This window comes from Bombina bombina, chromosome 3 (genome assembly GCF_027579735.1).
Source record: "Bombina bombina isolate aBomBom1 chromosome 3, aBomBom1.pri, whole genome shotgun sequence".
Classification (NCBI taxonomy): Eukaryota; Metazoa; Chordata; class Amphibia; order Anura; family Bombinatoridae; genus Bombina; species Bombina bombina.
Genome location: NC_069501.1, coordinates 649,079,307 through 649,105,881, shown reverse-complemented (window position 1 = coordinate 649,105,881; position 26,575 = coordinate 649,079,307). Strand labels below are relative to the sequence as shown.

Genomic DNA, 26,575 nt, shown 5'->3' with positions numbered 1-26,575 from the left:
AAATAGATTTAGCTTCCCTAGATTTTTGACAGAAAGTACCCATTTTAGAAACCATGTTGGTGAGAAACTTAAAGAATACCAACATTTCAATAAAGCATATTTGGGTAAATGGGAGATTTACTGGGAAGCAGCCAAGGCATTCCTAAGGGGCATTATTAAGGCCTATATATGCAAGGGGGGAAAAAAACTCAGGAAAGAAACTTACAGTTATCAACTCAAGAATAGCTATAGAGCATATTTGAACAACCCCAGCTCTAGACTCTGGAAGAAATATGTAATTAGTAAACAGGAAAGGGATGTGTTTTTGAAACAGAGTGTAATCCAGCAAGATAAGAAAGTTAGAGCCCTATATGGAGGGAACTACGGAAGATCGGCTAAATATTTGGCCAGACTTATCAAAACTAATAAACAAAAAAACTATATACCAGCAATTAAGATAGGCTCAAGGAGAGTGACTACTAATAAAGAAATCAAACAAGTAATATATGAATATTTCCACCAACTATATACAAGTAGCGAGGTTGATATAGAAAATAAAAATATATTTTGGGAGAAATTAGTCTTAACCAAACTAACAGAGGAAGATAATGAATATTTAAACCAACCCATAACAGAAAAGGAAGTAGTGGACACCATTAACAAATCCAAGATAAACAAAGCACCAGGGCCAGACATGCTACCGACAGAATTTTATCAAATGATGTCGAAAGAAGTATCACCAATACTCACGAGCCTATACAATAGCTACTTTATGAAAGGAGAAATGAATTCTAGATATTTCGCGACATCTTCTATAACTTTAATAAGAAAGAAAGATAGGGATCCAGAAGACCCTGCATCATATCGCCCAATTTCATTATTAAATAATGATTATAAAATATTAACAACTATTATTGCAAATAGAATCAAAAGGGTTATGCAGAAATTAATACATACGGACCAAGCAGGGTTTATGGAAGGACGTAACCCTGCAAAGAATACACGCAGAATATTTACAATAATCAATTATTTTAGGCAGAGGTTGGACCAAGATATAAGGGGAAGAGAAACAGATATTGCAGTCCTCTCAGTCGATGCCGAAAAGGCTTTCGACTCGATAACATGGGACCATCTTTTTACAGTATTGGATAAATTTGGGATAAGGGGTAATTTAAGGACATTAATAGAATTAATTTACAAGGACCCCATCTCCAATATTATAGTAAATGATGAACTAACTCCAAATATTCATCTAAAAAGGGGAACGAGGCAGGGTTGCCCACTATCGCCACTTCTGTTTAATTTGGCCATAGAGCCATTAGCTATTATGTTAAGGCAAGAACTAGAGGGCGTGAATATACAACAACACAAAATGGTGCTATCACTGTTTGCGGACGACCTATTAATCTTTCTTAAAGACACGAAGCAGAGCATTAAGCAATTCTTAATAATAGTTAATAGATTTAGTTCCTTCTCAGGATATAAGATCAATATAAGCAAATCAGAAATCATGTGGATATCTGATCCAAAATATAAAAAGAGGAGAATGTCCATTCAGGGAAGTGGAATGTATGAAGTATTTGGGCATCTTCTTAACTAAAAATCCCAGACAATGGTATAGTAGAAACATCACGACATGTCTAGATAAATGTATAACAGATTGCAAAAAATGGATAACCTTACCTATCTCAATCTTAGCCAGAATAATGTTGATAAAAACAATTATCTTCCCTCGCATTTACTATGTAATGCAAAATACACCTTTAATTATTAAGCAAAAAGATATCGTGAAGTTTAATAGAATGTGTGCCTTATTGATTTGGCAGGGGAAAAAAAGTAGATGCTCAAATTAAATATTATCTCTACCAAGTAGGGCAGGTGGATTAGCACTCCCAAATCTAAGGATTTATAATTTGGCAACCTTAGCTAAATATGCTATAGATTGGATAAAAGAAGATAATTATGTAACATATGTCCAATTAGATAGTGCTATATGTGAACCCTATTCTTTGAAAGCACTACTTCACTGTGAATACACGAAAATCCCAAAAGGAATAGCAAAACTCACGGTAATTAGTAATGTGATAATCGCATGGCACAAATTTGGTAAAATGCTGGGAAAGAACACAAGAGTTTCACGTTACCTACCAATTATGGGAAACCCTAACTTTAAACCAGGATGTATAAGGGTAGGCATATTTAAAAAATGGGAAGAACAAGGCTTGAGTTATATGATACAACTGCATGATTAGGTACTAAACACATGTAAATCATTTGAAACACTGAGTAGAGAATATAATCTATCGAAAAAAGGATTTTACGCATACCTGCAAATTAGACACTTATTCTTCGACCTACAAAATAAACATGGGGCTGACTGGAGCATGGGAGCACTAGAGGACGTAATTAACTCACTAGCTCAAAAAAAATATACGCAGTCAGTAAGATATATAATTTTTATATGACGTACAAATCCGAGATACACGCGCAAATAGTACATGGGAAATGGGTTAAAATATTTGGGAATCTTACACTTTTAGAGGTTACTTCTAGTTTTAAGAGGATTACTGAAGTCACTAATATAACTTCCTGGAGGGAAGCACACTTTAAAATACTAAACCAGTTATATATTACACCTAGCAGATTGGCATACTGGTTCAAGAACGACTCTATAGTATGTGCTAAATGCGGATCCAGATCAGCAGATCTGGAACATTGTCTATGGGCATGCCCAAAAATAAAACAGTTTTGGTTAAAAGTACAATACTGGTTAAACACGATTCTTGAACCAAGGTGCCAACTTTACAGTAAACAGATAATATTCCTGTATGGCATACAGGGCCAACTGAGAAATATGAAATTGATTAATACGGCAATCCTCCAAGGACGTATATTGATACTAGCTAAGTGGAAATCCCTTCTGGGACCAAGTGTTGCTAAATTCAAAACAGAAATGATAAATCAGATGATAATGGAACAATATAGCATTAAAACAAATTCACAGAGAAAACTCAAATTGTATCTATACAAGTGGCTAAAGGTAATTGAATCACAACCTGGGTTAGTACAACTACAGATTATAACACCACTTTTAAAATCAAAACTAATTAGATAATGGATAACTGACGGTAAGCTACCGGCTGCATGGAAAACATGGATATAGATAACAAATTGGTTAAGGAGAATATGTGAAGACCCTACCCCTCCCAACACTTGAAGTCTAAGGGACATATAGATAAGCTAATTATTTATCTTCTGGGCTGAATAAAATAAGCTTTTTTTTTATTTCTTCATGTGTTGTTTATGTGTTTTCTTTTGAGGATTTATGGTTCTTTTGCTTTATAATTTCTTCTTTTTTCCTTTTTTTATCACACATGTTTAATTTTTGTTCTATGGAAAATGCATATGATATTGTTGTATTTACGCAGGAAAGTACCCTGCTTAAGAAATTATGTTTCATTTATCCTTATAATGTATATATACACGAAAAATTCAATAAAAAGATTTAAAAAAAAACAAAAAAAACAAAAAAAAAAAAAAAACCAATGTCCAAAATCCTTCTAGGGACCGGAAAAACATCTGTGTAGGCAGGAACCTCTAGAAATCTGTCCATTTTACACAATTTCTCTGGAACTACAATAGGGTCACAATCATCCAGAGTCGCTAAAACCTCCCTGAGCAACAAGCGGAGGTGTTCTAGTTTAAATTTAAAAGCCGTCATATCCGAGTCTGTCTGAGGGAACATCTTTCCTGAATCAGAAATCTCTCCCTCAGCCAGCAAATCCCTCACCTCCAACTCAGAAAATTGTGAGGGTAGATCGGATATGGCTAATAAAGCGTCAGAGGGCTCAGCATTTGTTCTCACACCAGACCTAATGCGCTTCCCCTGCAACCCAGGCAGTTCAGATACAACCTCTGTGATGGTAGTATTCATAACTGCGGCCATATTTTGCAAGGTGAAAGAATAAGACGCACTAGAAGTACTTGGCGTCGCTTGTGCGGGCTTTAATGGTTGTGACACTTGGGGAGAATTAGATGGCATAACCTGATTCCCTTCTGACTGAGAATCATCCTGCAACATACTTTTAGTAGCTAAAATATGTTCTTTGCAATTTATTGACCTTTCAGTGCATGAGGGACACATTCTAAGTGGGGGTTCCACAATGGTTTCTAAACATATTGAACAATGACTTTCCTCAATGTCAGATATGTTGAACAGGCTAGTAATGACTACAAACAAGCTTGAAAAACACTTTATTTAGTGAAAAAACAAGCTTAAAAAACGGTACTGCGCCTTTAAGAGAAAAAAAAAGCATACACGTTCTGCAAAACTGCTTTAAAATGCACCAAACGTTCCAAATTTTTGATAGCAGACTCAATTTGTGTAGTTAAGATTGCCCCACAAGAAAATAAAACATTTAACCCCTTAATGTGCAAACCAGATTGAAATCAGGCCTAAATCCGGAAAAAACACCCCCTGCACCTCGCCACAGCCCTGCTGTAGCGCCTACCTGCCCTCAGGGATTGTAAATATGGGGTTAAAGCTTCGATTTGGCCCAAAACATTCACAAGGGCCCTCAGGAGTTGGAGCTTGCTGAGTGAAAACAACTGCGCATCTGAGGTGCGAAAATAGGCCCCTCCCATCTCACTCGATGTCTCTACAGCCTCAAAGAGCGGTTTTAAACTAGCCATACGGGTTCTGAGACCCAAATAATAAGCCAAGTGTACCCTCAATAAAGTTGCCCAAAAAAAACGTTATTGCCCACAAAACGTTAAAAGCACTCCCAGTTCATAAAACGTTTGCCCACAAACATTCAAAAACTCTGTGTCAACCATTTTTTGATTAGCCCCTTATGCAAGTTTAGTAATGCCTTTCTATAGCTCTTAGGATTACTGGTTACCCTTACCCTCATGGGGATACTGTCAGCCTTTCTGAAATACAAAGTCTCTCCAGAAAAAATGAATGAACATACCTCACTGCTATATAGCATGAAAACGTTCCTCACACTGAAGTTTCTTGTACTCCTCAGCCTCTGTTGGAACTGCACTGGATCTTAGTTACAAATGCTGCGATCATCATCCTCCAGGCAGAAGTCTTCATCCATCTGCTGCCTGAGAGTAAATAGTACACACCGGTACCATTTAAAACAAAAAACTCTTGCTTGAAGAAATTAAAAACTAATATTTTATCACCTCTTTCACTTTACCCTTCCTAGTACTTAGAGTAGGCAAAGAGAATGACTGGGGGTGGAGCTATATAGACAGCTCTGATGTGGTACTCTTTGCCACTTCCTGTTAGGAGGATAATATTCCACAAGTAAAGGATGAATCCGTGGACTCGTCGTACCTTATAGAAGAAATAAATCTTGCAATTTAATACTTTAAAATATCTTGTTAGATATTAACTAGATTTAAGTGTTACTTTAAAGCTTTATGGCTGGCCTTAAACGTATTGCTTAACAGTATATCTAGAATTCATCTGTACTTTGACCAGGCACTGTGCTTGAAAAGGTTATTTCATTTTGCATGACAGTTAAATAAATGTGAGTTTAATATTAACCTGGCAACTTCTGGATTCTGCTTGAAAAGCAGCAGCACCTGCTCAGTGTTGATGAAGACTGCCCAACAGGGGAAGCAGAAAAGCAACAAGATGAGAATCCCTCTCTGAAGGATAGTTCCAACACGCTTCAGATTCTTACTTCCGTATGTCTAAGACAGGGGGGAGAATGAGAAAACAAAATTATATAATACAAAGCTGTATGTAACCAGAGAATATAAAGAGCATCATGCATTATACAGTATGTCATCTTCATTGAAACCAGCACTTAAAAACAAAAAGTAGTACAAAATAAATTTATGGTAATGGCAGGGCCGATTTCAACTTTTCTTAAACTTATCTCTCCTGCTGCTTCTTGTTGCCCCAAAAAATGCAAAGTATCAGATTCTTCTACAGACTACAAAATATTTGAAGTTATACACTCCACATCCTCTCATCCAGACATGCTTCACACAGGACAACCTACACTTCACTGAAGAATTATCTGATTGAGTGTGGACTGACAAGCGTGAAACTTGTAAATATGATTATGGAGTGCTTACCGTGATTCAATACAGAATGGCGAAAGCCTTATAGTCCTTTGTGCTCATTTGACATTATTATCCCAAGCAGAAAACTGAATAAAGTTTTTAAAATGACTATTTAATACAGTAAAATTCCATAATCAACAAATCCACAGTAAAAAAGACAATTAAAATAACACTGAGCTTTTAACAAGTTTTAACATTACTTCCATTGTTCCTCCTCCCTGTATCATGCGATAGTCATCAGCCAATTCCAAAACGCACATACTGTGAACTCTTGCAGGTACTCAGTAGGAACTAGTGCCTCAAAGTGTGCATATAAGAAGATTGTGTATAATTTAATGTGTTTAAAAATGGCATGTTCTATCAAAATCTATTTGAATTGACAAGGCAGATCAGAACTCCTGCCCCATAGGACTGTATCCAAATAACATGTGGAATACAACTTCTGTTACATGGACGATGATCCAGGTTGAGAATTCTTCAGGTTTATGGGAGGATTAGAATTTCTCTTATTATAACAGAGTGTGGATAGCCACTGTGATATATATGACTGCATGATCATTTTACACATAAAGCAAGTACAAACATTCACTCTGACTCTCAAAAAGTGCTGCATGGATGAAAAATATTTTTTTCCATTTAAATAAAAAAAAATGGATGAAATGCATTTTTTGGGGTATACTACAAAGAAAACAATAGCTCTATGTTTTATTGAGGATAATGTCTAAAATATGTAAATAAAAAGTATCTTATTTGGATTCAAAGTAATAAAATACTGATTACCAGATGTATTGCAAAAAAGGGTTTCTGGGGCAGAATGGTACATTATTATTATTATTAGCTATTTTTAGAGCCTCCAAGTTCCTTGCATTCACTAAATTTGATAGACAAACTGGATGTAACTATTAATCTGTAATCCTATAAAATTATTATAAACATAGAAGGGAAAAAAAACATTTTTCATTTAGAATAACGCTATGGGTGGGGCTCAACAGATACTGGACACAAAATCATGACAACACAAATGTGACTCGATGACTAGATCGTGCAGGGCTGTGGACCAATGCATTGGCAGTCAGGGGTTAAGCACTGTCACCATGCAATACTAAAATCCAAAAGGTTTACTGCACGCACAAGTACTTTACAAATCAATGTGGTCATGGCTCCTACATTTTATTTCTGATTCCAAAACTTTTTATTATTCTACATAGACTTGTATTCAATCCCGATTATCTAGATAATAAAAAGTTTGTGTCTGGATCTTTAATATTCTTACTAACCAAAGTCTGATATACAGTGCCCTCCACTAATATTGGCACCCTTGATAAATATGAAAAATTGTCTTTATTGTTTAACCTTCCGATAGTTTGTTAAAAAAAAAAAAAAAAAAATCTGCAAACAATTGCAAAGACACAGGTTAATAAAAAAATTTTTTTATTTATATATATATATATATATATATATCTCTATCTATATCATAATTATTAACACCCCTATGAATTCATATGAGAAAAAAAATATATATATATATATATTTGAAGTATACGGACATTGATATCTAACATTTTTTGTACACCTGGGTGACTAGGAACAGGAAATTGTTCAACCATGGGTATAAATAGGAGGTAACACATAGGCCAAATTCCTTTAGTCATCAATAACAATGGGTAAGACCAAGTAATATAGCTGTGATGAGCGGCAAAAGGTTATAAGAAAATAGCCAAAGCCTATTTCCACCATCAGGGCAATAATTAAGAAGTACCAGTCAACGGTATAGGTTATGAAATGTTATGAATAAACCTGGAAGAGGACATGTGTCTATATAGTCTCAATGCACTGTGAAGAGGATGGATCAAGTGGCCAAAATATCTCCAAAAATCACAACTGTAGTTTCCAAAACTACAATTCAATGTCACCTACATCACCACAAGTTGTTTGGAAGGGTTACAAGAAGAAAACCCTCTTCTCTCATGCAAAAACAAACTCAAGCATCTTCAGTTTGACAGACAATACTGGAACTTCAAATGGGATTGGATTCTATGGTCAGATGAAGCCAAACTAGACCTTTTGGCAATAGACACCAGAGGTGGGTTTGGCGCGCACAGAGAGGTAGCCATATGAAAAATTACCACATGCCAACAGTTAAATATGGTGGTGGCTCTTAAATGTTTTTGGCCAGAGGACCTGGACATTTTGTTAGGATACATGGCATCATGGCCTCTATCAAATATCAACAGATATTAAATGAACACCTGACTGCCTCTGCCAGAAATCTTAAAATTGGCCGTGGTTGAATCTTCCAGCAGGACAATGATCCAAAACATAGATCAAAATAAACACAAAAATGGTTTACTGACCACAAAATCAAGGTCCTGCAATAGCCATCCCAGTCCCCTGACTTGAACCCCATAGAAAACAGGGGGTTAACTGAAAAGGAGAGTCCACCAGCGTTGACCTTGACATTTGAAGGATCTGGAGAGATTCTGTATGGCGGAATGGTCTCAGATCCCTTGCCAAGTATTCTCCAGCCTCATCAGGCATTATAGGAGAAGACGCTGTGCTACCTCCCTTTGCCAAGATAACAGCTCTAAGTATTGACTAAAAAGGTGCCAATAATTGTGCCACCGATATTTAACAGATTTGTTTTGGATAAACCTGTGTTGTGTTTGCAATTGTTTGATATTCATGAGAGCAGAGTATGAATGTGTATTTTTTTTAACTAAAGATCAAAATGTCACACCATAAAGACATTTTCACAACCTTCTTTGCTCATATTTACCAAGGAGGGTGCCAATATTAGTGGAGGGCACTCTATACATATAAATCTGACAGCATAATGGACATTATATAATAAAAAACATAATGAAACATTTATATCAAATCAAATTTAGGAACCAGGCAGAAAATTAGAGGCCAATTTACCTTTTCATTTAGTAGACAGGCAAGGAATAGGAATATATATATTTTATTTTATTTTTTTAAACATATCCAAATTTTTGTCCATAATATATTTTTTGCTTATAGTTTACTTATTTTATATAATAATAGTTTTATATGCATCACTTGCCATAGCGCCTTTCTTATAAGACACCACTATCAATTTATTTTCATGAGCATTAAAAAAGCATTTTCTTTAAAACCATAATACATATTTAACTAAACACACAGCATTGCTAAAATTACATTAGAGCAGGGCATTTGTTCACTAAAAAGGGGCCTTTAAAGGCTATGGGGGGGGGGAGTTGTAGATAAAACATTTCATAGGTTTTATCTAAAAGGATTATGATCAAACCCTATATATTTTAAGTTGTTTTATATTTTTTACAAAAACACAATAAATTGTCTACACTTTTTCTGTCTTACAGTCCGTCCTATTATCCTGCATTATCTGAGCGCGAATAAACAAACTGAAATATAAAGCTGTATGGAAAATAAAGAACTCAATACGAAGACTGGTCTGGCTAGAAAACATATAGAATATAATAATACCTGAGATATGAGTGTATCACATGTAGAGGACAGGCCCGAACCAATAGATATACCAGTGACATTTATAACCTGAAAAGAAAAAATACACATAGATAAGAACTTCTAAGTGCACCTTATGCAATACACACCAAAATAACCACTGAAGACATGGAAGTTTGCCTAATGCTATAGATTCAAGAAGTGTTATTTTCATAGTAGTGAAGGATTTACTGTTTTGGGGAGAAAGTAGCATATATTATTGCTTGGCTAAGATATATGTGTCTACTTGTCAATGCACGTACTGTTTACTCATAACAACCACTTGGATGCTCAAATATCTAATCCATATAAATAATTGGTGTGCAGATTTCAATTGCGCTATTCTTTATTCATGCCTATGAGATGGGGTACTGACAACAACAACTATTTATATAGCGTTTTTCTCCCAGTGGGACTCAAATCGCTTTTTCAGCACTCGCTCTCAGAATTAACCAAACCAGCAGCTGAATAGTAATAGTTATTAGTTTAATAATCAATTTGTTCTGATTTAGTTAATACCATTTTTTTTTTTAAATGTCAAATTCATAATTTGTGTTGTGTACCCACAATATATTCAAATAATGGTACAATTGAATCTTTTGTCAAGGATATTGTTCTTTTCAAAAATAAAAAATATATAATTACAGATACCTATAGGTAATTAGTGGCAGGAACTATCAGGGTTTTGTTCTATGATAGGACGCAGCATTATAAGATACTGTATTCATTTAAATGAATGAATTTAGGTCAGTATTAATGCACACTATTGTGATATTGCTAGGATGGAGGGGAAGTAAGTGTGACATAACTCACAGCTTTTCCACAATGACACCATTAGTACATAGAGCATGCATCTGCACACAGTGGAAGAGAGTTAACATTACAATCTAAATATCTTTTAGACAATAAAAAAAAAAAAAAAAAAAGTGTAATGCCTTTACTACACATTCTTCAGCTTTACATGACCAACGTTGTTATATTAATATACTTTATAACCTCCCTAAGTTTCCCTATTTATAAGCCCCTGCAGGCCGCCCCTTATCTTTTTTTTGCTTTTTTTCAATCCTGCACTACAGCAAGACAGTGCTAGTTCATGTGTACCAGAGGTAACATTATGCTCACTACCACAGAGAATAATAATGGTTATACAAGAACCAGCACTAAATGGAAAAAATGCAAGACTGTAGAAAGCTATAAAAGCATTGAGATAAGGGGCAGTCTGCAGGGGCTTAGATACGGTAAATCAGAGGTAAAATTTATATTAAAAAAGGGACATAAAACAAGTTGGGAGTACTTTACCTGCAAATTTATACTACAGTGCCTCGCCATTAACACTTTCTTTTTAGTGTCCAAATTGCACAGCTCCAGCTCCCCCCACACAATTCCTTTTATGGCTGCATATATATCCACCATTGATATTGTAGAATGCAAGACTTTAACAGTCATTATCTGCTGGAGCATGCCTAGAAGCAAATAATCTGCTGTGAACTTAGTTAAAATACAATGCCTGTGTTTCTGATGTTAAACACTGATAAGAGGGGAAATCGGTCTACCCCAGACAGCATGGCTATGCAAGTCATTTTGCTTATTTTTGAAAATTATTTTAAAATACTTGCCAGCAATTTTTAAACAATTTTTTTATGCAAACTATTTTTACTTAAATAGCCCTTTTAGAATATGCACAGATCTGCCACATGTTTTATGGCACAGTGTTGGTTATGCAAAATTGGGGAATGGGTAATAAAGGGATTCTCTTTTTAAACAATAACAATTTTCAATTAGAAAATATTAAATTTTAATTCTAAAATGGTCTGGTTTTTTTTTTTTTAGATATTTTATTGTTTGCTTCTATTTTTAAATCAGACTAAATAAGTTTAGAATATTAACCACTAGATAATTTAAGTAAGTAGACAATATGGACAAAGCAAACTGCATTGCATGTTGACAATGAACACTAGATTTTTCTTTGCCTAAATGTTTTGTAGATTATCTATTTATGTAGCCCATATAGGGAGTGGGGGTTTTTTTTTGTTTTTTTACAAAAAGTATAGTTTTGCTTATTTATTTTTATTAACATTGTGCTAATTTTCAGACTTCTAACCAAGACCCAAAGTGTAAGATGTATACTGATGTCTACAGATTCCTGCGTCTCCTGTTTGTATAATCTGACTTTTCATATGCAGGGAAAGTTAGAGGTGTGTCTGTTTTTCCTGTTTTCCCAGCCAATTTCAGTGGGTGTCCCAGCCTAACTCATCAAATGTGCTAAACTGGGTGCTTTTAAATACTTTTTTCAAAAATGTTATACATATTCTAATATATAGTAGTGTCTATTACATGCAGTTTTATGAAAATGGGTGTATACTGTCCCTTTAATACATACAGCCACAGCGAGTGTAACAGAGTCTAATTCGATCTTGCCCAAGTGTCCACAGAATATGGAACTCACGATATTCACAAGGAATACCATTATCTGAGACAGGAACTATAAGAAAGAGAAAATGAAAGTAATATTTTTCAAAAAAATCTTTTTAAAAACCTTTTATGAAAACATGCTTTGAATATATTTTATTTACAATATTGTACAAAAAGCAAATAAAGGGAATTAACAGTGCAAAGCCAGTTAATCATATGACAGTCATTTCCACAAAATGTATCACCTAGAATATTAAGAACCCCACCATGCAATGTTTTTAGATGCAGTGAATCATTTATATAGGGATGTGTATCAAAGGATGCGGATATTTAGCAGCTAGACCTATCATTTTGAAAAGCTGTGGTACCTAGGCAACTTGGATTTGGCTTGCCCTGAATTTTCACAAATCACTAATTTTCAGTTGAAACCATTAGGTATAAAATTGAACATTAATTTTACCCTACTTTGTTTAAACAAAAACAAAAAAACAAAAAAACTCTTGCAATTTTGAGCTGGAATAAATATAAGGTGGACTAATCACAACATTTGTTAATTTTGTAAAAGTTTTAATCTGAAAAAGATAGTGCTACTATATATTCTTTGTTGACTGGTGTAAGAGTGTTTGTAACTTTACAAAAACTAAGGTTTGCTTGCATTTACATAGCATAATGACAGTCATGTGTATTGACACAGCATCACTGTCTAGTTCTGAAAGTTATGTCTGTTTTGAGAATGTGTAACTTTATAAAAACTGAGATATTTTAAATAATTTGATATGTATGATCACAGTATTGCTATAGAACAACGTTGTCTTAATGCTCAAAGCTATGTTTTTTCCCTTATAGTAATTGAAACATTTTTTGTGAATATAACATCTTTTGCAATGTTTTATTTTTTTCCTTGGACCTAAGTAAAAGAATTTTGAGAAATAACATAAAGGAAATTTGTGAATTATTAGAATTAAAGTGCTAAAATGTATGGTTTACTATGGTCTAAACATAAACAAATCTATGTAAAATCAGCATGCATGGAGGTTGTTTATGAACACCTTTCCATTGTGTCTATAATAGATTAATAGTTTATTTTGCTATGTGATATCCTCAAAAAACACAATTTATGCTTACCTGATAAATTTATTTCTCTTGTGGTGTATCCAGTCCACGGATCATCCATTACTTGTGGGATATTCTCATTCCCAACAGGAAGTTGCAAGAGGACACCCACAGCAGAGCTGTTATATAGCTCCTCCCCTAACTGCCATATCCAGTCATTCGACCGAAAACACGCAGAGAAAGGAGAAACCATAGGGTGCAGTGGTGACTGTAGTTTAAATGAAAAAATTACCTGCCTTAATATGACAGGGCGGGCCATGGACTGGATACACCACAAGAGAAATAAATTTATCAGGTAAGCATAAATTGTGTTTTCTCTTGTAAGGTGTATCCAGTCCACGGATCATCCATTACTAGTGGGATACCAGTACCAAAGCTAAAGTACACGGATGAAGGGAGGGACAAGGCAGGTACCACTGCCTGTAAAACCTGTCTCCCAAAAATAGCCTCCGAAGAAGCAAAAGTATCAAATTTGTAGAATTTTGAAAAAGTATGAAGCGAAGAACAAGTCGCCGCCTTGCAAATCTGTTCAACAGAAGCCTCATTTTTAAAGGCCCAAGTGGAAGCCACAGCTCTACTAGAATGAGCTGTAATCCTTTCAGGAGGCTGCTGGCCAGCAGTCTCATAGGCTAAACGGATTATGCTTCTTAGCCAAAAAGAAAGAAAGGTTGCCGAAGCCTTTTGACCTCTCCTCTGTCCAGAGTAGACAACAAACAAAGCAGATGTTTGACAAATCTTTAGTAGCTTGCAAGTAAAACTTCAAAGCACGAACCACGTCCAGATTGTGTAATAGACGTTCCTTCTTTGAAGAAGGATTAGGACACAAGGATGGAACAACAATCTCTTGATTGATATTCTTGTTAGATACCACCTTAGGTAAAAACCCAGGTTTGGTACGCAGGACTACCTTATCCGTATGGAAGATCAGATAAGGAGAATCACATTGTAAAGCAGATAACTCGGAGACTCTACAAGCCGAGGAAATAGCTACCAAAAACAGAACTTTCCAAGATAAAAGTTTGATATCTATGGAATGAAGAGGTTTAAACGGAACTCCTTGAAGAACCTTAAGAACCAAATTTAAGCTCCATGGGGGAGCAACAGGTTTAAACACAGGCTTGATTGTAACCAAAGCCTGACAAAATGCCTGAACATCTGCCACGCGCTTGTGCAAAAGAATAGACAGAGCAGAAATCTGTCCAAATAAGGAACTAGCTGACAATCCTTTTTCCAAACCATCTTGGAGAAAAGATAATATCCTTGGAATCCTAACCCTTGGATTCACACCAATAAAGATATGTACCCCATATTTTATGGTATATTTTCCTGGTGACAGGCTTTCGTGCCTGTATTAATGTAACAATGACTGACTCGGAGAAGCCACGTTTTGATAAAATCAAGCGTTCAATCTCCAGGCAGTCAGTCTCAGAGAAATTAGAGTTGGATGGTTGAAAGGACCCTAAAGTAGAAGGTCCTGTCTCAGAGGCAGAGTCCATGTTGGAAAGGATGACATGTCCACCAGATCTGCATACCAGGTCCTGCGTGGCCACGCAGGCGCTATCAAAATCACTGATGCTCTCTCCTGCTTGATCTTGGCAATCAGTCGAGGGAGCAGAGGAAACGGTGGAAACACATAAGCCAGGTTGAAAGACCAGGGCTCTGCTAGAGCATCTATTAGCGTCGCCTTGGGATCCCTGGACCTGGATCCGTAACAAGGAAGCTTGGCGTTCTAGCGAGACGCCATGAGATCCAGTTCTGGTTTGCCCCAAAGATGAATCAATTGTGCAAACACCTCCGGATGGAGTTCCCACTTTCCCGGATGAAAAGTCTGATGACTTAAAAAATCCACCTCCCAGTTCTCTACACCTGGTATATGGATAGCTGGTAGTTGGCAAGAGTGAGTCTCTGCCCAGCAAATTATCTTTGAGACTTCTAACATCGCTAGGGAACTTCTTGTTCCCCCTTGATGGTTGACGTAAGCCGCAGTCGTGATGTTTTCCGACTGAAATCTGATGTACCTCAGAGTTGCTGAGGCCAAGCCTGAAGAGCATTGAATATCGCTCTTCCAGAATATTTATTGGAAGGAGTGTCTCCTCCTGAGTCCACGATCCCTGAGCCTTCAGGGAGTTCCAGACTGCACCCCAACCTAGAAGGCTGGCATCTGTTGTTACAATTGTCCAATCATACCTTTGGACAGATGGACCCGAGATAGCCACCAGAGAAGAGAATCCCTGGTCTCTTGATCCAGATTTAGTAGTAGAGGGGACAAATCTGTGTAATCCCCGTTCCACTGACTGAGCATGCATAGTTGCAGCGGTCTGAGATGTAGGCGTGCAAACGGCACTATGTCCATTGCCGCTACCATTAAGCCGATTACTTCCATGCACTGAGCCACTGAAGGGCGCGGAATGGAATGAAGAACACGGCAGGAATTTAGAAGCTTTGATAACCTGGACTCCGTCAGGTAAATTTTCATTTCTACAGAATCTATCAGAGTCCCTAGGTAGGAAACTCTTGAGAGTGGGGGATAGAGAACTCTATTCCTCGTTCACTTTCCACCCATGCGATCTCAGAAATGCCAGTACTACGTCCATATGAGACTTGGCAATTTGGAAGTTTGATGCCTGTATCAGGATGTCGTCTAAATAAGGGGCCACTGCTATGCCCCGCGGCCTTAGGACCACCAGAAGTGACCCTAGAACCTTCGTAAAGATTCTTGGGGCTGTAGCTATCCAAAGGGAAGAGCTACAAACTGGTAATGCCTGTCTAGAAAGGCAAACCTGAGAAACCGATGATGATCTTTGTTATCGGAATGTGAAGATAAGCATCCTTTAAATCCACTGCAGTAATATATTGACCCTCCTGGATCATAGGTAGGATGGTACGAATAGTTTCCATCTTGAATGATGGAACTCTGAGGAATTTGTTTAAGATCTTTAGATCCAAAATTGGTCTGAAGGTTCCCTCTTTTTTGGGAACCACAAACAGATTTGAGTAAAAACCCTGTCCCTGTTCCTCCTTTGGAACTGGATGGATCACTCCCATAACTAGGAGTTCTCGTACACAGTGTAAGAATGCCTCTCTCTTTATCTGGTTTGCAGATAATTGTGAAAGGTGAAATCTCCCTTTTGGAGGGGAAGCTTTGAAGTCCAGAAGATATCTCTAGGATATAATTTCCAACACCCAGGGATCCTGGACATCTCTTGCCCACGCCTGGGCAAAGAGCGAAAGTCTGCCCCCCCCCCTACTAGATCCTTTACCGGATAGGGGGTCGTTCCTTCATGCTGTCTTAGAGGCAGCAGCAGGCTTTTTGGCCTGCTTACCTTTGTCCCAGGTCTGGTTTGGTCTCCAGACCGTCTTGGACTGAGCAAAAGTTCCCTCTTGTTTGCATTAGAGGACGTTGATGCCGCACTTGCCTTGAAGTTTCGAAAGGCACGAAAATTAGACTGTTTGGCCCTTGATTTGGACCTGTCCTGAGGAAGGGCATGACCTTTTCCTCCAGTGATATCAGCAATAATCTCCTTCAAACCAGGCCCGAATAGGGTCTGCCCCTTGAAGGGAATGTTAAGCAGCTTAGATTTTGAAGTCACGTCAGCTGACCATGATTTAAGCCATAGCGCCCTGCGCGCCTGTATAGCAAAACCAGAATTCTAAGCCGTTAGTTTAGTCAAATGAACAATGGCATCAGAAAACAAAGGAATTGGCTACCTTAAGTGCTCTAAGCTTGCCAAGTATGTCATCCAATGTAAAGTACCTGTAAAGCCTCTTCCAGAGACTCAAACCAGAACGCCGCAGCAGCAGTGACAGGAGCAATGATGCAAGGGGCTGTAGGATAAAACCTTATTGAATAAACATTTTCTTAAGGTAACCTAATTTTTTATCCATTGGATCTAAGAAAGCACAACTGTCCTCGACAGGGAAAGTAGTACGCTTTGCTAGAGTAGAAACTGCTCTCTCCACCTTAGGAACTGTCTGCCATAAGTCCCGTGTGGTGGCGTCTATTGGAAACATTTTTCTAAAAATAGGAGGGGGAGAGAACGGCACACCTGGTCTATCCCATTCCTTATTAATAATTTCTGTAAACCTTTTAGGTATTTGGAAAAACATCAGTACACACCGGCACTGCATAGTATTTATCCAGTCTACACAATTTCTCTGGCACTGCAATTGTATCACAGTCATTCAGAGCAGCTAAAACCTCCCTGAGCAACACGCCGAGGTGTTCAAGCTTAAATTTAAATGTAGAAATATCAGAATCAGGTATCTTTCCTGAGTCAGAAACATCACCCACAGACTGAAGCTCTCCTTCCTCAGCTTCTGCATATTGTGAGGCAGTATCAGACATGGTTCTTAAAGCGTCAGTATGCTCTGCATTTCGTCTAACCCCAGAGCTATCTCGCTTACCTCTAAATTCAGGTAGTCTGGTTAATACCGCTGACAGTGTATTATCCATGACTGCTGCCATGTCTTGTAAAGTAATCGCTATGGGCGCCCTAGATGTACTTGGTGCCATTTGAGCGTGAGTCCCTTGAGCGGGAATCAAAGGATCTTACACGTGGGAAGAGTTAGTCGGCATAACTTCCCCCTAGTCAGATTCCTCTGGTGATAAATTTTTTTAAAGACAGAATGTGTACCAAATGTACTGATTTCACTTTAAGCAATAAAGATCATATTCTAAGAGGGGGTCCCACCATGGCTTTTAAACATAATGAACAAGGAGTTTCCTCTATGTCAGACATGTTTGTACAGACTAGCAATGAGACTAGCAAGCTTGGAAATCACTTAAAATCAAGTTAACAAGCAAATATAAAAAACAGTACTGTGCCTTTAAGAGAAACAAATTGTCAAAATTTGAAAAACAGTGAAAAAAAGGCAGTAAATCAAACAAAATGTTTACAGTGTATGTAATAAGTTAACAGAGCATTGCACCCACTTGCAAATGGATGATTAACTCCTTAATTCAAAAAATGGATAAAAAAAAAAAAAAAACGATAGACGTTTTTTAACAGAGACAACAAACTGCCACAGCCTGCTATGGCCCTACCTTCCTCAATAAACAACTTTGGAAAGCCTTTGAGCCCTTTAGAGATGTCCTATAGCATACAGGGGACTCCTGAGGGAAGCTGGATGTCACAGTTTGTAATTTTAACTGCAACAACTGTAACTTTTATACTACAACAGTGGAAAGCCTCAGGAAACTGTTTCTAGGCAAAATTTAAGCCAGCCATGTGGAAAAAAACTAGGCCCCAATAAAGTTTTATTACCAAAGCATATATAAAAACGATTAAACATGCCAGCAAAAGTTTTATATTGCAATTTTATAAGTGTATTATCCCTGAGAGTAAGCATGATACAAGTCGCTATTAAATCACTGTATTCAGGCTTAACTTACATTAATCCGGTATCAGCAGCATTTTCTAGAATTTTCCATTTCTAGAAAAAATTGTAACTGCACATACCTCATAGCAGAGTAACCTGCACGCCATTTTCCCGCTGAAGTTACCTCTCTCCTCAGACATATGTGAGAACAGCAATGGATCATAGAAAACTCAGGCAGATTCTTCTTCTATTTACTGCCTGGGATAAAATAGTACAACTCCGGTACCATTTAAAATAACAAACTTTTGATTGAAGATAAAAAACTAACTATATTTCACCACTCTCTCTTACTACCTCCATGCGTGTTGAGAGTTGCAAGAGAATGACTGGATATGGTAGTTAGGGGAGGAGCTATATAACAGCTCTGCTGTGGGTGTCCTCTTGCAACTTCCTGTTGGGAATGAGAATATCCCACAAGTAATGGATGATCCGTGGACTGGATACACCTTACAAGAGAAAGTAAATATGTTATCAAGATTATAGCAGGTTAGCTCAGTGGTAATGTTTATATCACATGCTGAAAAACAGGGACTCTCTTTTATTAAGACATGTGTTGTTCTAAGCATAGAATATTGTTCACAGATCAGGTGGAAAAGTGTAGTTGTACCTGTGCTTTATAGAGCAGACTCATGATTTCTCTAATCTCCTGGCTACAAAAATGTGTGATAAAATATGTGGCTGAAACCAATTTGATTATAGATATTTTATTTTAAAAATCCAAGAAATAAACAGGTAGAAAAAATAAAAGTTGTTGACGCCATGTTCTGAAACCAATGTTATGTCAACGATTTCTTACTGATTTTATTGTTTTTTTATTGGTGGCATAATTTAGCATGGCCAATTTTTTTACATTACTATTACAATATTAATTTTCCTTTCTTATAAAGGTTGGCTAATGTTCCATAAAATATAATAGAAGTTAACCTGGCAGATAACTTTTTTGCTTGAAATTAGAGGACGATGAGATGAAGATGGCTTGATTGTACGAAGGTAAATAGGAAAGCTGAAGACACCAAGTAAATGGGGACGAAAGTAAATGCTATCAGTCAGAAGTTTTATGGTACTGAGTCATGAGGTCAGTGCTAAACTAGATTAAAATGTACTTTGTTTCTTATCTGATAGCCTCAATGTAATTATCTACACACATCACAATTGTAAACTGTAGAAAAAGATTATACATCCTAAAAATCATATCACTGTAAATAAGCACTCATATAACAGTTTATATTAGTTTTAAAAAAGTGCTAGGTTATTCTCAATACCCATTGATTCCAGTAATAACACATCCGGTTCAGGGGTTATATTTTACTAACATAAATAAATAATATTGCCTTGAAGGGAAAGACTAAATTCTAGGTAAGAGAGTTGATGTTTTCCTTCCTCATCTTAAACGGACAGGAAACACCAACATTTTCATGATTTGGAAAGAATATACAATTTTAAACAACTTTCGAATTTACTTTTAGTATCAAATATTTGCTTCATTCTCTTGTTATCCTTTGCTGAAGGAACATCATCGTCCTACTGGCAAGCTAGCTGAACACATCAAGTTAAGCAATCACAAGAGACAAATGTGTGCAGACACCAATAAGAAACTAGCTCCCACTAGTGTAGAATACGTGCATATTATTTTTCAACAAGGGAAAGAAGCACATTTGAAAATAGAAGTGATTTAAAATTACATCATGCAAGTGTAATTATAACTTTCCTATCCCTTTAATATGGAAACACAGGTGTGAACTTTTAGTATTAGAAAAAACATTATATATTTATTAAATTTAAATAAATGTAACACTTTTTTACTGTACGTGTTTACTTGGAGAGAAGCCAAGACAATCCATTGTTACTAAACTAATGCTGGTCATTTTTACCTGTAATCACAGTGAACTACAGGTAGCCCTCAGTTTACGCCGGGGTTAGGTTCCAGAAGGAATGGTTGTAAATCGAAACCGTTGTAATTTGAAACCCAGTTTATAATGTAAGTCAATGGGAAGTGAGGGAGTTAGGTTCCAGGCCCCTCTCAAAATTGTCATAAGTAACACCTAATACATTATTTTTAAAGATTTGAAATGAAGACTTTAAATGCTAAACAGCATTATAAACCTAATATAATAATCACACAACATATAATTAAACTAAGTTAAATGAACAAAAACATTTGCTAAACAGCATTATAAACCTAATAAAATAATCACACAACACAGACTTCACTTGCATTTTTCTGCAAACGGTTCTTTCTATGCATTCCAACCTGGACTGATTTATAGACAGGAAAATCTTGTTCATTTGAAATCTGCTCGATAGCTTAGGTCTGGTTAAACTGATTAATTTCAGCTTGATTGGCTTTGCTGCAACACAAGCGGACAGCTCCACCTACTGGCTATTTTAATAAATGCACTGCTTCTCAATGCTTTTCAATAGCAATCACATGACTGGAAAAAAAGGTTGTTATTCTGAAACGGTATAAATTGAACCGTTGTAAAACGAGGGCCATCTGTATTGTTTTTGGGCATCACTGGACAGTCTCAGTCCTGCCAATACCAGTATGCATTGCAGCATGCTAGTATCTAGACTTTAAAGGGACAGTCTAGTCAAAAATAAAACTTTCATGATTCAGATAGGGCATGCAATTTTAAACATATTTCTAATTTACTTGTATCATCAAATTTGAACTGCCTCTAATCTCAGTGTATTTTGACAGTTTTCAGAGTTAGATACTGTTAGTTCATGTGTGTCATATAGATAACATTGTGCTCATTCCCATGGGGTTATTTGTCAGCACTGATTGGCTAAAATGCATGTATGTCAAAAGAACTGAGATAAGGGGCAGTCTGCAAAGGTTTAGATACAAAGTAATGACAGGGGTAAAAAGTGTATTAATATAACAGTGTTGGTTAGGCAAAACTGGGGAAAGGGTAATAAAGGGATTATCCATCTTTTTTAAACAATAATAAAAAAAAATCGGGAGTAGACTGTCCCCAACTCCCTTTAAGTATAAAATCTCTGTGGCTGGTTGCACGCTCACTCATGTCAGTCTGTGCCACATAGCCTTAGAGCAAGTGCAGCTTTACCCCAAGATGACACTATAAGAAATGCCTTTCATTCAACGTGAATTGTAACAAACAACTCTTTTGCTGTATTGTCTGCATAAAGCCAGTATCAAATATTTTGTATCATTTTAAATATTTTGTTTATAAATTAGAGTTATTATTTCAAGACAAATTAATCTGTTAATAGACATTAGTTATTTATGGTTTTATTTCTAAGCATTTCTTATAGTGGAATTTGTGTTTAAATCATTTTAGGTCATTCCAATTGTGCAGCCATGTGAACTAAACTATTTTAACAGATAGTTTTAAAACATACACACACACACATATATATATATATATATATAATATATATACATATAAAAACACACACATATATATATATATATATATATATATATATATATATATATATATATATATATATATACACACATACACACATACACACATACATACATATACACATACACACACACAAATGATTTGTAATATCAGCAATCATGTCATTGATTATATAGAATGCCATTTTGGTAACAGTCAGAACAGCCTTCATCATGTCATGTTATTAATAATGTCATAAATTATATAACAAATTTCCCAAGGCGCTGGGGATTTAAATTCTAAATTTACAAGCTTTTAGCAGAGAATTTACAATCTGGTATTAATACTTTTTTGTGCACCCACATAATTATTAATATTATTAACACAACCAGCTTCTTCTGTTATGACAAACAGCTTATGACTATAGTCAAATTACATTTAATCATTGGCTTTTAGATAGATAGATGTGAGCTGTAAAACACTTGGTTTATGTGTGCTCTTACACACCAATTCATGCGTGGGATATAAAGAATACAGATATGAAAAAACTAAAATAAAACCTTCTGGGAAGAAAGTAATCTAATGCCTAAACATAACTATACACGACCTGCTGAAAGTTCCTATAAATAAAAGAGCATGCTCCCTTACCACAGGCCCAGCCAGCACACACTGCTCTTTCACTTCAGTCACAAAGCCCACAGGCAGCAGACGGCGAAACCTTCTTGTCAGTAGCATAAGGGGCTTCCCCTGCTCCAACTCCTCCGAGGAAGCAGACGTTTCCCCTTGGGCTGTAAATATTTCCTCTTTCTTGTCCATACCGCCGGTTTGTGTGCTGCTCTACCTCAGATAGCGGCTCAGATCTACTCTAGCAGTTAGCCAAGCCGTATAGTTGAGGCCGCCCACTAAATCTGTAGGAGGAGACCCGGGTGGGAGACACGAGATTGGGGAGGGGAAAGAGACGGGCTAACTAAATACATTTATCGTTCTCTAATCTCTAATTGATATTAAACTTTTAAAACAAAACGAAACAAAACTTTATATGCAATTATGCAGTACCTTCATCTTTAGCTGAATGGCTGCAGGGGAGGAGCATTTCTGATATAAAAAAAATGTGATGAATGAAAACGATCATATTCCAAAGTGGTTATTATAATTAGGTAGACGTTATTGCCAGACTTTGTTTTTATTTTTTTCGATACTTCATATAAATATAAATTCATATAAATGTCCATATAAATTGTTACAAGGCTTACTATGTACTATGATTGAGGTAAATCGTTATAGTGCTATAGTTTAATGTTCAAGCAATATACTGTTCCTAGTAAATCAATAATCATGCTTGATGTCATAAATAAGAATGAGGATTTAAAGTGATATGAAACCCTACATTTTTCTTTCATGGTTCAGAAAGAACATACAATTATAAACAACTTTCCAAATTATTTTTATTATCTAATTTGCTTTGTTTTCTTGTTATCCTTTTTTAAAAGCATACCTAGGTAGGCTCAGGAGCTAGGGGCTAGCTGCTAATTGACGGCTACACATATATACCTGTTATCATTGGCTTACTTATGTGTTCAGTCAGCTCCCAGTAGTGCATTGCTTCTTTAATAAATTATACCAAGAGAATGAAGCAAAATTGTGAACATAAATCATTTGGAAAGTTGTTTAAAATGACATGCCCTATCTGAATCACGAAAGAAAAAAAATTGTGCTGCATATCCCTTTAACTCTCAACATGTCATTAAAGTGAAAGTAAATCTTAGCGTTTTACAAACGCTAGGATTTACTATTGAAACAAATAAAGGGCACTTTCATTCATGAAGTATAAGATACTTCATGTAGAAAGCTCCTTTATTTGATTCAATCGATCGCAGCTCTTAGCTCCTACACCAGCCCACAGCTAAAAAAAAAAATTTGGCTAAAAGGTGATGTTTTCACCTTTTAGCGAATAGCCGTGCAGTAAATCCGGCTAATGGGAGCTGGATTTACCGCACAGCTATTGGCTAAGAGGTGAAAACATCACATCTTAGCCCAAACATTTTTTAGCCATGCGCTGTAGGAGCTAAGAGTGGCGATCAGTTGAATCAAATAAAGGAGCTTTCTACATAAAGTATCTTATACTTCATGAATGAAAGTGCCCTTTATTTGTTTCAATAGTAAATCCTTGCGTTTGTAAAACACTAGGATTTACTTTCACTTTAAGGAACAACTTTGATAGTTATAAATATACATAATGAAGTCCAGGGGCGGACTGCGACCAACCGGGGCCCCCCAGCAAAAGTGTGGCAGGGCCCCTCACCTCTTCTTTGCTCCCTCTACCTACCTCCTCAACCCTATTGCCCATTCCACCTCCCTTGCTGCTCCCATCTCCTGTGCTCCTCCCACCTCATATGCCCCTCCCCCACCATGTTTTTAATTGCCATATAAAGAGACAATTTTTTCCTTAAATATTTTTAATAGGAACTAAATATTGCAAATTAACAAAAAATCCCATGCCTATATGCACTACAGTATGGAGCAGAAAGTAGTGAGGGGCAGACAAGGGGTAAAATCACTTCTGTTTACTTATTACTGGCAGCTAAAGAGGTACAATCATTAATTGATATGTTACTGGCAGCCAAGGGGTAAAATTACTGATTAGTTATCAAAAAATACATCATGGTAATCTGGAATTAAAGTGAAGGTAAAGTTTAGGTAATCCTAATATATCTAATCATTCTTTTTCCATTGGATAACCTAATCGCTAACTTTATTCAATAAAAAAATAAATGCAAATATTTTAATTTGATTCATTGCTTTTCTTGCTGTTGCGTCGATAAACCCTCCCAACCACTATTTCCGGATTTTTTAGTGCCATGACGTATAGAGCGGTCCCACCCGCTCTATACGTAATCTCAGAAGTGCCTACATGGTGAGCGCTGCAAATGCGCATGCGCGATTCTGATCTTACATCCCCAATGCACATGCGTTAATCGCGGGGAAAACATAATATTGAATGAAGAGCTTTATTCATTCATTACTATGTTACGTGAGAGACGCGACTATTAGCAAAAAGAATGTAGCGCATGCGCAGTGCATCTAGGAGAGGGATGACGTAGGGTCACGGCCGCCTAACGGCCAGAATTTCAACTGGATGAATAAACGTCAATCAAAAAGAAAGAAAAAAAGAAAAAAAACGGGACGAATTTTGAACAATGAAAAATGAAAATAAAAAGTTAGATTACGGGATATGTAAGTAAATACCTAAAAAATTATGACTTAAAGTCCTATTCAATTTTAAAAAATATTTGAATTCTGGATTGTTGACAAGTTAACTTTACCTTCACTTTAACATTGGGGCTAAATTAGTGCTGTTAGGTGGGTATTGTGTTACCCAACTATCACTGTGCCCATCACAGATTGTCCAGTATATTGGTGCAGGGCAGGAGTCAGGTTTTAAGGATAAAAATAAAAAGCACCTTTAACTTAGCCTGGGGCATGTGATGCTTGGTTGAAAAGAAAAATTTAAATAAGGGAGTCTTTTAAAGGGACAGAAAGTGAAAATTAAACTATCATATTACAGATACTGTATGTCATTTTATACAGTATGCCAATTTACTTTGATCAAATTTGCTGGAATTCTAGCATCTCAGAAATAATCATGATATTATAAAAGGCCTGCAGACAAGGGTGAGATTGTAGTAGTTTTGAACATGTCTGCCTATAGTGCTGAGTCTTTGAGGCAACTACATAATAGTTTGGATGATGAGGTTTTGTCAAAAAACACTATCTTGCAATTTCAGAGGAAACCTAACATTTTTGGATTATGGTTTAAATCATTGATGGTCAACTTTCTAACAAATGGAGGCCACATGTCAATATTTTTGAAGCCTTAAGGGCTGTATATAAAGTTATGACTATTAAACACCCAACTATTAATATTCTTCCTTAAAATATACAATGGCACAGAGGATATAGGTATGGTAGCCTCTATTTACTGTTCTTCCCTCATGATTTTTTTTTTCGTTTTGGTCGCCCCAAATCACATTTCTAGTTTTGTTTTTTTCCAGGGGGCACAGAAACTATGGCACACATTGACACCCTAGTTCTGGGTTTTCCAAGGGACCACAAAACTAGTGCAGATGGCCAAATAAGGTCATCTGGCCACCAATTGGCCATGCCTGGGTTAAGTGTTTGCTTTATAGATAAGGATAATTTTAATTTTGTATATGAAGAAAAATTGTTAATACCCATTTTTCTATATGTTTCTGAAGGTACATATATCACTCATGGATATGAGGAAGGCTCATCATGTCAGACAGGGATGGCCAACTGACAATCTGTGAGCCACATGCGGCCTTCTGCACTAGTTATTGTGGCTCCAGGAAAAGACAAAATAAAAATGTGGGTTTGGGGACTTCTGCTGGGTGGGCAAACAAAGTGGTCAGAACTGAAAAGACACCTCTGGAGGGGAGAACAGCTGATAGGTGCCCTGCTTAGCTAAAGCTCACCCTGTGACACTGGACATTTTTATGAAATATACTATAGTTTGTGTGTAAAATAGCTATATAGATTTATATGCAGCACTTAAGGCTTCTAAAATACTGATCTGCGGCCCCCATATACTAGGAAGTTGGCCCTCTCTGATATACGTGTTAGGTTCTCTTTGTGAACAATTATCTCAGTACCTTGAAAGTGAATTACAACCTATGTAAACTACAGTTTTTACTTATCTTCATGATACT

General features: G+C 36.5%; 1 protein-coding gene across 1 annotated transcript in view; it reads right to left on the bottom strand.

Moving 5' to 3' along the window:
* The window catches only part of LOC128653841 (multidrug and toxin extrusion protein 2), a 236,275-nt gene extending 213,598 nt beyond the window's left edge, over positions 1 to 22,677 (bottom strand). The window contains exons 1-4 of the mRNA XM_053707375.1: positions 22,497 to 22,677; positions 11,951 to 12,052; positions 9,553 to 9,621; positions 5,540 to 5,688 (exon numbers count right to left, since the gene is read on the bottom strand). Coding sequence (XP_053563350.1) covers positions 5,540 to 5,688; positions 9,553 to 9,621; positions 11,951 to 12,052; positions 22,497 to 22,664 — 488 coding nt within the window. The 5' untranslated portion in view covers positions 22,665 to 22,677. The remainder of the gene's footprint in view (positions 1 to 5,539; positions 5,689 to 9,552; positions 9,622 to 11,950; positions 12,053 to 22,496) is intronic.
* Between the last annotated feature and the right edge of the window lie 3,898 nt (positions 22,678 to 26,575).